Raw genomic sequence first — 13,565 nt, 5'->3', positions numbered from 1 at the left:
GGGGGGGGAGGGTAGGAGGAGGGATGTTAATAATATTCCTCAACTTCTTGGCCATCACTAAAGCCTCGACATAAATTTAGGTCTCTAGGTCGTCAATGTGCGAGATGATCTTCTAATACCTTCATTCTTATCATATTGGATGATATTTCAAGTAAAGATGCTGTTTGGATATCGCCATGGATTCCTCACTTGAGTCCATTGCATGATTCAATCACAAGCGTAGCCAGCTTTGTGGACCTTCTTACTTTAGCGCTGTAGTCCCCTTTTCTTTTTCCCAGCAAGTTGTACTCTCTATCTTTAGTTTATTTGCTTTCAATGAATAATTTAATTTTTATCTGAAAAGAAGTTTTTTACATGGGAGCATCTTTTCAAAATGCCAAAGAGATTACCTCTGCAGTCAGTGATAGTAACAGTGGCACCCATTCACCCTGTATATAACTTTGTGTCTACTCCAAATTTTAAACATTTTTCTTCCTGATGTAATAGTAAACTTGATCATTCTCTTCAAACAGATACTGGATTCCACAGAGAAGGCCGTTGAGGATAGCTTGGCAACCACCGGTCGGGTCAACAAACGTGCCGTTCAGATTTACTCAGAGAGCTCAAAAACATCATGCTTCACTTGGTTGGCTATCTTCGTAATGACCTGTGTTTTCGTAATGGTTGTGCTTCTCATTCGAGTTACTTGAAATACTAGGAACTAATTTGCATTCCCAGGACAGAGATTCGAGCATGTTGAATATTGTATACACATTTTCGAGGAAAAAGTAAGCCAGAAGAATAGATGGTGAGAATTCTTGTTAAAGCCTTTTCTTTTAAAATGCTGTCACCAAATTAGCATTGGTTTGTTTTTGAGCAAATGGTTTCAAAATTTGCAGTTTGGCATATCTATTATGTAGTTGTAATTGTTCCATTGCAACTTGAGAAATTATTAGAAATACCCTCTGGTTTTTACATGTACAGAGTTGTCAATTTTACAGCCAAATTCCAAAAGATGTCTTATTCATATCTATTATATTGTTTACGTGAAAGTCCACGTCGGTTAGATAAGGGAATAAAACATTCTTTATAGGAGTGTAAAACCTATCCCTAATAGACGCTTTTTAAAATTGTAAGGTTGACAGCGATACTTAATGAGTCAAAGCGAAAAATATTTGTAATAGTGAGATTGGGTTGTTATAGTAGTATTAGAGTCGGGCACTGAGTGACCCCCATGAAGTAGAAGTATTCCTTATACGGGTGTGGAATGGAAAGGGGAATGAAATATTTCTTATAATGAAGTAGAAGTATTCCTTATACGAGTGTGGAATGGAAAGGGGAATGAAATATTTCTTATAAGGGCGTGAAAATCTCTCCCGTTTGCAATATGTAATGGGTCAAAGCGGATAATATCTTCCCGGTGGACTTGGGCTATTACAACTTATTTGAAGTATCTTAATCTATATTTGGAAGCGGACAATATCTGCAAGCGGTCGGTGGACTAAACGTACATTTTTTTTTATACAATCTTACCATTTCTCAATCTCTGTTCTACACAAGGGTAATTCCGACTTTTCATGTTTAGTTTTTCATTGATTTGGCCATATGTAGGGTTCATAAGTATAGGTTTCAATTAGTAAAATAACAAGTGAAATGAATATTACCTAAATTTGTGTATTGCCTTTACACCTCACTATTCTTTTGATTAATACCAAAAAGACAAATCTTTATTATAGCATTACAGATCATCATCTATTGCTTTCAAATGTTTGTCAATTTGACAGAGAAGAACAGTACTTAACCTCACATGCTCATCATACACACCTTCCACCTTCTTCAACATACCTTTTCTTCTCTCTCTCTCTCTCTTCCTCTCTCTCTCCTCCGTTGATGTCAATGAAAAAATGGATCTACCCTTTTCATAAAAACATCCAATTTTACCAAATCAATGCCTAATTTAAAATTTACTGTAAAATAATTTTACGATTTATCAACATGAATATAGTTCAATTGACAAGTGGATAATATCAAACTAAAAAAAATTGTTTCTTGAATTTTGGAGTTATACACACAGGCATGTTAATCAATAAAAAAGATTTGAACAAATTAGAAGGCGAAATGAAACAATAATTAGTAATAGAAAGATCATGTAGTAATGGGTTTGATCTTCTTGGAAGGAATTTGAAGCTCAATGTACACAGAGCTGAGATCTTGGGGAGCTTCAAAGAACGGCGGCGGCAGAAAGTTCAATTTTCTTCGAGGAGGACGAGGTTTCTTGGGCGCCGGCGGACACACCATGGTCGGCTTCAGGCGGGTGGCGGCGGCTGTCGGCGTCTGGCAGTCTTCTTGTTCTTGAATATTGTGGTCTGCTTTTTCTCTGGGAAGTTGAAGCGATAGTGATCTTAATGGTGTGAGTGGCCGGAATTCCTCCAAAACCTCCATACCCATTATGCAGCAGCTCCGGCGGTGGCCTGTGATCCAAGTTTTAATGGCTAAAGCGGCGGAGAGAGAGGGAGAGAGAGAAGGGCGTGGTGTTGGGCAATTGAAATGGTGATGATGAGAGAGAGATATATGAGAGAAAGAGAGAGAGAGGGTGTGAAGAGAGGAAAAAAGAGAACGTGGGTGGGGACGATTATTCGGTGGGGGTGAGAGGGGAGTGTTTTTTTTTGGTTGAACAAATGAGGTGGGGCTTGAGGAGAAGGTTTGACCCTTTGTTTCGGTTCGAGCGAGGGTAATAATGTCTTAATCGTTCGAGTTATACAATTCACTTAAGGTACAAGTGCACGAGAAGATATTATCTAACATAATGTAACTATGATGATGACAATTCGTCAAACGATGCTAGAAGATGCATCAATCGCAAATTGATTATTGAGTGAGAATGTACCCATAAGTTACTGTAACAGCTTAAACCTACTGCTAGCACGTATTGTCCTAGTTGAGTTTTCCCTCGAAGTTTTTAAAACATGTATAGAGGTAGGGGTCTAGCGTCCTTGCTAGCACACCGCCTCATGTTCACCCCCTTTCAGGGCTTAGCTTCTCCGTTGGTCATCGCCCAGTGTCTAGCTCTGATACCATTTGTAACAGCTCAAGCCCACAACTAGCCGATATTGTCCTCTTTGAGCTTTCCCTCAAGGCTTTTAAAACAGATATACGGGAGAGGTAGGAGGGTCCAGCATCCTTACTGGCACACCGCCTTGTGTCCACCCTCCTTCAGGGTATAGCCTCTTCGTTGGCACATGACCCAGTGTCTACCTCTAACACCATTTGTTACAGTCCAAGTCCACCACTAGTATATTGTTCTTTTTGGACTTTTCCTTTCGAGCTTCCCCTCAAAGTTTTTCAAACACATCTACTAGGGAGAGATTTCCACACCCTTATAAAGAATGTTTCGTTCTCCTCTCCAACTGATATGGGATCTCACAGTAACAAAGGAGCATAGATAGTTAGGTTATTTGATGAAAATATAGGTCAAATTAAGTAAAAGAAAGATTAAAGAACACGAGAAAAAATTCTCTGTAGAGAACCCGATCTTTGTAAATTCCTCAAATGGAGAATTTCGCGAGAACAGAGACGGGAACAAGGAAGACTTCTCTATCCCTGTTCCACCCGATGGACATACCCAATCACAACTAAAGAACATTATAGTTAAGTAAGTTTCTCGCTTAACAGTGACTTAGATATCGTCTAAGAGAAAAAATCAGGTCAAGTTTTTGAGTTGATCGGTGATGGATCGGGAGAGAGAAAGCATGACAAAGGAAGGGAAAAAGCCAAAGAGCAGCCTTTAAACTGACTGACAAACAGTAAATGAAGCTTGTTCATCTCCTTGTCTGCATTATACTTCTTTTTTCTTCCATTTTATCTCTAAAAAGTTAAGATTTTTGTCCACTTCAAAAGCTGGTGATTCCCTTTTGAACTCTATAGGATGTTTGTTCTGTGACCCATAAACCCTAACAGTTTAAAACTTTGATTAACTTAATCACTGCTTTAATCTTGTTCATTAACTCAATTGGGGCCCAATGATTGGAAGAACAGCTCATGATGTTCTTGTCTGCAATGTCTTAAACAACCAACTTCATTCATGTGTACTTAATTTGTTTCTTAATTACAAAAGGGATTGCTTAAGATCATCATCCACTTCATACTTAATATAATCATTAACCTAACAGTTTCAAGACAAAAGCTGCTTGCATAACATGCTCCATGTGAGCCTTCTTCTTTTGTTATAACCCTATATGAAACTCTAAAATGATATTTGTTCGGTTTTGTTTGCTATGTTTTCTTAATAGAGAAGAAACCCAAACGACAGTTCGACGCTGTTTTCGATCGAATAGCTATCAAATGATGTCTGAATCAGTGAGATCTCACGTTTTGGAGAGAAAAACGAAGCATTCCTTATAAGTGTGTGGAAACCTCTCCCTAAAAGACGTGAGGCTAATTGTAATACATAATCAACTATTTGGTAACGGTGGGCTTGGGCTATTACAGAATGGTATCAGAGGACACTAGCTAAAGTGGATAATATCTACTAGCGGTGAGCTTGAGCTATTAAAGGATGGTATCAGAGCCAAACACTGAACGGTGTGCTAGCGAAGATGTTAGGCCTCCAAGAGGAGTGGATTGTGAGATCCTACAATGGTTGGAGAGGAGAACCAAACATTTTGTGTAAGGATGTGGAAGCCTCTCCTTAGAAGACGTGTTTTAAAACCATGAGGGTGACGGTAATACGTAGAAGGCTAAAATGGACAATATCCGCTAATAATGAGCATGAGTTATTACAGGATCATTAGTCGAATGGATGTTTTTTCCTTGTTATAACACCAAATCTATGTTGGAAGATCTTTGTCTGAAACATATTAGGACTAGAAAGTTTAGAACAATCAAAATAAAACATCGAACATTTGAAAGCATAGAACTTAATGTGTCGCCAAATTTAATTAGTAAGCTATGATAAAAAAAAATGTTGTCTTTCAAGTCTTTTTCAAATATGAGAATCCAATGTTATTGAAAGACAAAGAAATTAAATTAAATTATATGAGAGGAAAAAAAAAACACATCCAAGTGGGAGAGGTGAAGGAGACCCTTAAAGCATCCTATGAAACTTGTCTATTTCTAAATTAAAATAATAAATAATAATAATAATAATAAATAAATAAATAAAATATTTTTTTTTTCATTAATTAATTTTTTGTGGAATTTTTTAATGAAAATATAGACTTATTTTTTCAAATTTATTTAACTTCTACAGAAATTATTAAAACCCTAATTTAAAAGGTTAGAACAGGAAAAAAAAAATTATAATCACGAACAGTAAATAAAAGAGATAAGTTTTTTTTTTTTTTTATAAATAATAATTAAAAAAAAAAAAGACATTATGAGTAATTATTGTGGATGTTTTTTATTTAAATTTCAAATTTTGGCGGGTAATGTTTTATTAATCATTTGTTGTTTAAAGACTTTTTATTTAATTAATGGAATTAAGAAAAATTAATGGAACTAATCAAATGTCATTAACTTTTGTCGGCTCATTTGGAATGGATATTATTGTCCTTTCCTTAAACTAAGCCCTTTTTTTTTTTTTTTTTTATTTGTTCTTTTTAAACGGAAAAAAAATCATAATAATAGCCCAAATTATTAAGGGCCACTTTTTAAAGCCCAAACTGGAATTTTTGGGCCAGTCTAAACCTTAAAATGGGCCCAATAAACTCCTAAAGCCCAACAATGCCATGGTTAACAGGCTTTTATGATTATTATTATTATTTATTTATTTAATTCAAATTTTAAAAGACGGGATATCGAACCATCCACCTTTGTTGAGAATCAGTATCTTTTTTCACTAATGGAAGACTGATCCATTCTTGCGATTCCCACAGCCTCTTCGCCCTCCGGGTCTCACAATTCCATTGCCTGACGCTTATTAGAAAATCAAAGACTGAAAAACGAGGGTTCCCCGACGCTCGGCTAAATTGGTTTAATGATCTCTTTCTTCGATAGGACGGCTAGTGGTTATATTCGTAATGTTCCGACTCGCCAGTCATTATGGATCTAATGCCATGGCCAGGCAAAGAAAGGGGGGAGGGAGAACTACGAAGCTTCGTAGACTCGAAAAATTGCTCCCCTTAGAATGCAAGCAAGGTCGCTTGCTTACTCTCCGCGGCAAGAAAGGAAAGGAAAGGAAAGGAGGCATTGGAAAGAAAGACTAGACCATACTATAGTCAAGAAAGAGGCATTCGGGAAGCAACTAGTCGAAACTATACTCAAATTGACTCAAGCTTGTTAGCTGTAATATATATATATTTATTTATTTATTTATTTTACCCTTCTATTAGGGTATTTATTTTTTAAATATATTTATCAATTAATAATTAAAATTTCATAAAATTCGAGCATAAAAAATTCATAAGTCACATAACATAATTGATATTTTTTCCATAAATATTCTTAATTCCAATAATAATTTAAAGAAAATAATAAAGCTAAGTTGAGTCGATCGAGTTATTCAATTCATATGATTGTATGAACAGTTTAAATGGTGAAAAACAAAAATAATAATTTTTAAATTTCCGACCATGTATAACTTTTTTATTATTAAATAAAAAAATAAAGTAAAAGTCCAATCTTGTGGGACCCATATTTATGGTCAAACTACTTTCAAATATAAAAAAATGATTATCAAAATTACATCAATACCCTTCCACCACCACGTTGTTTCTTTCCGGGTTCCATCTCGAGAGATTCGAACGTGATTGTATTTTGGTTTGACTTCAACAAACCCGATCGCTTCGTGTACTCCGAGGCTAGTTTTGACTTTAAAAAAGTATTTGACTTTTTAATAATACTCGGAGACAACTCTAGAGTCACAGGTATCTTTAAGAAACAGCGTCACAGCCGAATAGATAGCGTTGATTCCCCGCCACGTTACCCTTTTCAAGATTTCTGGGAAACGACACCCACGTTAAGATGGGTCACCGGAGGCTGCGGGTGACGGTGATCCCCGTCGTATGTTACGAGGAGCATGGTCGGATCGTCACGAACTCTTTCCACCTTTTTCCTCGCCGGACAACCTTTGACGGTGCTGCATCTATAATACCCTCTGCCAAATCAAACATTAACATAATTAATTATTATTTTCTTAGAATTATAAATTTAATTTTAATAAATTTTAGAAAGATATTAATATTGAAAATTAATAAAATAAAATATTAAAAATTGACGAATTACCTAGGATAGGGGGAGCCTTTAATGGGCTTTTGGCCGTACTTTCTCCAAGAGTATTCATCGGGAGGTATGTCGGCGATTTTAGAACTGATCGCCGGGACTCGTACCGTTTTTTTCACTCCAGATTTCCTGGAAAAATCAATCGAATTAAGAAAAATTGAATTCATACGACGAGGAATTGAAAATCAAGAATCCCTAATCGGTACCTTCGCTTCGCACAGTGACAGGGCTTGGAAGGAGTCTTGCAGCCAAATCGAGATCTGTCATCGGACTTCCTCTTCACCGACAGCGGCGGTTTACCGGAGGAGACTGCCGGAGTCGCAAAGAGTGAAACTGTTAAGAATGAGAAATAGAAATAGAATTGGGATCGAAAGTATGATCTTCATTCATGTTTAACACGTTTAAATAGGATACAAACTATCAACTAATACCTAAAAATAGAAAAAATATATATCTAACTAAATCTGGTAAATAAATAAAATATACGGTTAATCAAATCTATACTAACAACTCCCTAAATATGTGAGATATATTCTAACTAATTATCACCGCAAAATATCCTCTTAATACTCCCCCTCAAGTTGGAGAGTGTATGTCGATCACACCCAACTTGTCCTTCAAAAAGTCAAATTGTTGTCTTCCCAAAGCTTTAGTAAAAACATCTGCCAATTGCATTTTGGTCGATACATAATACGGTTTGATGATTCCAGCTTGTAACTTTTCTCGAACTATATGACAATCTATTTCAATGTGTTTCGTACGTTCATGAAAAACTGGATTGGCTGCTATATGTAATGCTGCTTGATTATCACAATATAATAATGCTGGTTCGGACAGTGGAACATTCAAGTCTTGAAGAATGTATCTTAACCAAGTTAACTCTAAACAAGTATTTGCCATAGCTCGATACTCGGCTTCTGCTGATGATCTGGACACATTAGTCTGCTTTTTAGACTTCCAAGAAATAATTGAATTTCCGAGGAAAATGCAGAACCCAGAAATAGATCGTCTGGAAGTTCGACAACCACCCCAGTCAGAATCGCAATATGCCTGTAATCTTAAATTGTTTTCAGATGGCAGTAGAAGTCCTTGACCAGGAGTGCCTTTGATGTACCTCAGAACTCGAAGAGCTGCCTCCCAATGTGGTTTTCTTGGTTCATGCATAAATTGGCTAAGCATACGAACTGAATAAGCTATGTCAGGCCTAGTGACGGTCAAATATATTAATCTGCCAATCAACCGTCTGTATTTACTTGGATCATTCAACTTCTCTCCTTCAGTTAAAGAAAGTTTCAGATTTTGCTCCATAGGAAATTTGTCTGGACGTGCTCCTGTAAGACCTGTGTCTTGAAGTATGTCTAGAGCATACTTCCTTTGAGACATAAAAATTCCTTTTCTAGATCGAGAAAATTCAATGCCTAGAAAATATTTCAAATTTCCTAAATCTTTGATAAGAAATTTCTGGAGTAAACTAGTCTTGAGATATTGAATTTCTTCGAGATCATTGCCTGTCAACAGAATATCATCAACATAGATTAGAACTGCAGTGAAAGAAGTACCTTTACTCTTAGTAAACAAAGAGTAATCTGCTTTGGACTGAGTGTAGCCTGCATTTTGTATAGTTGTAGAAAATATGGAGAACCAATTGCGAGAAGCCTGTTTTAATCCATAAAGAGATTTATGGAGCCGACATACTGTATTCTCCCCCTGTCGGCGAAGACCTGGTGGTAAAGACATATAAACTTCCTCGTCTAGATTACCATGGAGAAAGGCATTTTGAACATCCAACTGATGGGTGAACCATTTTCGAGCAGCAGCAACAGTGAGTAAGCAACGAAGTGTAGTAAGTTTCGCTGTAGGGGAAAATGTTTCTGTGTAATCAATACCTTCAACCTGAGTGTATCCCTTTGCTACTAGTCGAGCTTTATAACGTTCAACAGAACCATCAGAGTTGTATTTAATTTTGTACACCCAACGACAACCAATAGCTTTATGACCAAGTGGTAGAGGAACGAGAGACCATGTATGATTACGTTCCAAAGCTGCAATTTCATCATTCATAGCCTGCTGCCATAACGGGTCGCCAACTGCCTCGTCATAGGTTTTAGGTTCTGTCTGGGATGTAATAAGAGCTAGAAAAGCACGTTGAGTAGGAGAAAAACGAGAGAATGAAAGGTAATGATGAAGGGGATACCTGGTGCCAGTGCCGGGACTTGAGCTAGAGGTTAAATGATTGGCTCCAGAAGACATCTCATAATCCTTATGCCAAGCTGGAGGCTGTTTAGTACGAGTAGAACGTCGAAGTGGAGCTGATGTATCAGGTGGGATAGGATTGGAATTAGTGGGCGAATCTGGAGAAGGTGGAGGAGACGACGGAGTAGGAGGTGAAGGAATAGAAGGTGGAGGATGGATGTTTGAGTAGGATGGATCATGAAGTGGTACAACAGGAGTCGAAGGAGCTAATGTCGAAGTTTGTGAAGCTGATGAAAAAGGAAAATCATCTTCACAAAATTTGACATCACGGCTGATAAAGAATTTGTGAGATTGCATGTCATACAACTTGTAACCTTTATGACCACAAGGATATCCTACGAAAACACAAGGAGTTGCCCTAGGTTCAAATTTTTGCTTAGGATGTACTATAGTTGCATAACATTTACAACCAAAAACTTTAAGATGATGAAATGTAGGTGGTCGTTTGTAGAGTGCTTCAAAGGGTGTCTTGTTAGATAATAATGGTGATGGCGTTCTATTTATAAGATAAACAGCCGTTAAAATGCACTCTCCCCAAAAATTAAGTGGAACCTGTGACTGAAAAAGAAGAGACCTAGCTACATTTAGGATATGGCGATGCTTGCGTTCTACGACTCCATTTTGTTGTGGAGTATAGACACAAGTGCGCTGAAATTCAATACCACAAGAAGTAAAGAATGGTTGCAAAGATAGGAACTCAGTCCCATTGTCTGATCGAACTATCTTGATAGTAGTATGAAATTGAGTTTGAACGAATTTAACAAAGTTCATTAACAAATGATGTACTTCTGACTTATGTTGCATTAAAAAAACCCAAGTACATCGAGTAAAATCATCAACAATAGTGAGAAAAAAACGCAAACCAGAATGGGTAGGAATTTTATGTGGTCCCCAAACATCACAATGTATCAGATCAAAAGCAGAATGGGTTGTTATTGAACTTCTTGGGAAAGACAACCTAGTTTGTTTTGCTAACGGGCAGATACTACAATTATGAGAATAACTCGCATTATTAAGATGCAATTGATCAGCTAGAAATTTAAAACGAGAAAAGGAAGGATGACCTAGGCGTAAATGCCACAAATCAGATGACTGAGATACTTGATGAGCTGAAGATTTGATTGGAGATGAAGAAATATGATAGAGACCTCCAAATTGTTTACCCGAGCCAATCATCTTCCCCGTAGCCAAGTCCTGCATAACACAAGAATCAGGATAGAAGGTGACATAACATTTCAAGTTATTGGTAAGTTTGCTGATCGACATTAGGTTTAAATTGAATGAAGGCACACATAAAACGTTGTTTAATTGAAGGTTAGGGCTAAGAGAAATATTGCCAGTATGTGACACACGTGCTGTCTCTCCATTAGGCAAATTTATTGCAGACATGATGGCAGCCTTTGGTTCAGTCATAACAGAAGATTTTGATACTATATGATCCGTAGCTCCACTATCGAGAATCCATGAATTAGAACTCGCAGAGTTAATAGATAATGTAGATATGGGAAACAAACCTGCAACATTGATGTGATTGTCAGAATTACCAGAAGGGTGATGATTGATTGCAGATAAGGCTTGTGCTATCTGTCGTAATTGCTCAGAAGAAAAATTTGGAATGGAATTAGGTGACTGTTCTTCTGTATTCAACTGTGAAACATCGGCCATATTTGCAGATGATCGATATCCACGGTTATTGTGTTGATTGTCTTGTCTTGTCCTTCCAGAATTATTTTTCTGTCGACACCGATCTTCTGTATGGCCCCTTCTATCACAAAACTTACAGTGAAACTTAAGAATTCGACACTCATTGATTGTATGACCACTTTTATTGCAGTGTTCACACAATTTGTCCTTGGCGAATTTTGAATATATTGTTTTCTTTTGCACTGCTGATGCAATCGAGATTTTCTCAGTAGGTTCGGAAGTTACCTGACGCTGCATCTCTTCTTGTACAAGTAATGAATAGGCTTGCCTCACATTAGGTAATGGAGACATCATCAATATGTTAGATCTCACCGTTTTATAAGACTGATTAAGCCCCATGAGCAATTGCATCAATTTGTCTTCTTCGCGTTGATCAATATGTATTTGACGTTGATTACAGGTAAATGGTGTGCGGTACGCTTCCAGTTCATCCCAAAGTGCTTTGAGCTTGGTGAAATATGTTGACAGCGCCATGGTTCCTTGTGACATCGTTGCTATCGAGTTTTGTATTTGAAAAATTGCTGGAGCATTCTTTTGTGAGAATTGATCGTGAAGATCAACCCACACTTGATGAGCTGTCTTGGCGTGAATAATGCCTTTAGCGATATCTGCTTCAACGGAATGAGTTAACCAAGATATTATCATACTGTTGCACTGATTCCAGAGTTCGAATTCGGTTGAATTTGCATCTTGGGACGGTTCCTCAATTGTGCCATCAATGAAGCCAATTTTCTTCTTGGCAATAAGAGCATGCATAACTGATTTACTCCAGGATTGGTAATTTGCTCCATTTAATTTGATTGGAACAAGTGAATATCCTGGCTGATCAGAGTGATGAATATAGTACGGATGTGTTAAATCAACATCCGAAATTTTGAAGCTGGATTTGGCTGATTCCGCCATAAAGGAAATTTTGATATTTAAGAACACCAAGATCGGTGCTCTGATACCATGTTAAGAATGAGAAATAGAAATAGAATTGGGATCGAAAGTATGATCTTCATTCATGTTTAACACGTTTAAATAGGATACAAACTATCAACTAATACCTAAAAATAGAAAAAATATATATCTAACTAAATCTGGTAAATAAATAAAATATACGGTTAATCAAATCTATACTAACAACTCCCTAAATATGTGAGATATATTCTAACTAATTATCACCGCAAAATATCCTCTTAATAGAAACGCTGCCGTCGCCGGTGATAGTGGAGACAAAAGACGAGGTCGTGGTGGAGTCAGTCGGAGCCCTAGAATCAGGGGATTTGGCGACAGGGGTGAAATTAGGGTTAGGGCAATCGATTTTGGAGGTTGGATTGGGGGAATTGGGGAGGGGATTTGGGGAATTGGAAGGTCCGCGACGGAATCTAGCGTGGCCGGTTCTGTTCAAGAGGGAAATTAGGCGCTTGAATTTGGAGACGGTGAAATCGGCGATTTCAGAGCAATTAGGGGTTTGAGAGGGCTGTTTGGATAAGAGGCGGATTAGATGCTCCATGCTCTGTAAACCGGCGGAGGAGGCTTCTAGAATCGCCGTATGATCCTCCATCTTCGCCGGAAACACTGCCAGATCCACCGCCATGGATTAGAAGATGACCGGAATCTCAGAGAGAAGCTTAAAGAGATAGAGAGAGAGAGAGAGGTTAGGATGGAAGAAGGAGAGGGCGGAGGGTTATAAAAAGAGGAAGAAAAGGAGGAGAAAGTCAATGGAATTTTAGTCAACTCAAAGAGGTATAATTATTATTATTATCATTATTGCCTTATAAGGAATAAACAAAAAGTCAAATTTCAAATTGTAAAATTTTAGATAATTAAATTAAATATTTTAACTCATAAGTGGTAAATTAGTTTTACAGCGAGTTTAATTTTTTTTATTAAATAATTATAAAGAAATTTATTAAAAATAGTTCTCGATAGCTCACCCACATATTTTTTATAATTAAAAAATTGAAAAACATAAATTTTAAAATAATAATAATAATAATTTTTTTTAAATAATAATAAAATTAATGGGAAGAAATTTGGAAAAATGTATTTGGAAAGTAGAGGCTTGGTGGTGGTGGTAGTAGTGGGTGGATCCCAACAAAGCACAAAAAAACAATAAACTTTTCCACAAAAAAACATTGGACATTAAACAAATTGCCTTCCTAAAGTCAACTCCCACTTTTTATTTTTCTTTTTTCTTTATATATATATATATATATATAATATAGTAAATAAAACTATAAATTATGAATTTTATTCTTATAAAGGTGGTAACCCATATATTTTTATCTCAATTATTTATAAAATATATAGTAAATTTTAAAATTTTCAATTAAATTTAATCATTAAATACCATAGCTGAATTTTTGGCTGATATTTCTGGGGGATTAGGTGAAATTGTTGACCTACTCCATTTTTGGTTGACA

At 36.7% G+C, this 13,565-nt stretch overlaps 2 protein-coding genes across 3 annotated transcripts in view; one reads left to right on the top strand and one right to left on the bottom strand.

Moving 5' to 3' along the window:
* The window catches only part of LOC111779632, a 4,977-nt gene extending 4,023 nt beyond the window's left edge, over positions 1-954 (top strand). For both annotated transcript variants that reach the window (XM_023659721.1, XM_023659722.1), the window contains one exon: positions 513-954. In XM_023659721.1, coding sequence (XP_023515489.1) covers positions 513-689 — 177 coding nt within the window. In that variant the 3' untranslated portion in view covers positions 690-954. The remainder of the gene's footprint in view (positions 1-512) is intronic.
* A 5,571-nt stretch (positions 955-6,525) lies between these two features.
* On the bottom strand, positions 6,526-12,790 carry LOC111779717 (probable WRKY transcription factor 17). The gene is made up of 4 exons (XM_023659839.1): positions 12,346-12,790; positions 7,404-7,530; positions 7,201-7,326; positions 6,526-7,072 (listed from the first exon to the last, which is right to left on the bottom strand). The coding sequence occupies exons 1-4, from the start codon at positions 12,734-12,736 to the stop codon at positions 6,907-6,909; spliced, it is 810 nt and encodes a 269-aa protein (XP_023515607.1). The 5' UTR covers positions 12,737-12,790; the 3' UTR covers positions 6,526-6,906.
* Between the last annotated feature and the right edge of the window lie 775 nt (positions 12,791-13,565).

Source organism: Cucurbita pepo, chromosome LG18, assembly GCF_002806865.2.
Source record: "Cucurbita pepo subsp. pepo cultivar mu-cu-16 chromosome LG18, ASM280686v2, whole genome shotgun sequence".
Classification (NCBI taxonomy): Eukaryota; Viridiplantae; Streptophyta; class Magnoliopsida; order Cucurbitales; family Cucurbitaceae; genus Cucurbita; species Cucurbita pepo.
This window is presented reverse-complemented; position numbering and strand designations above follow the sequence as displayed.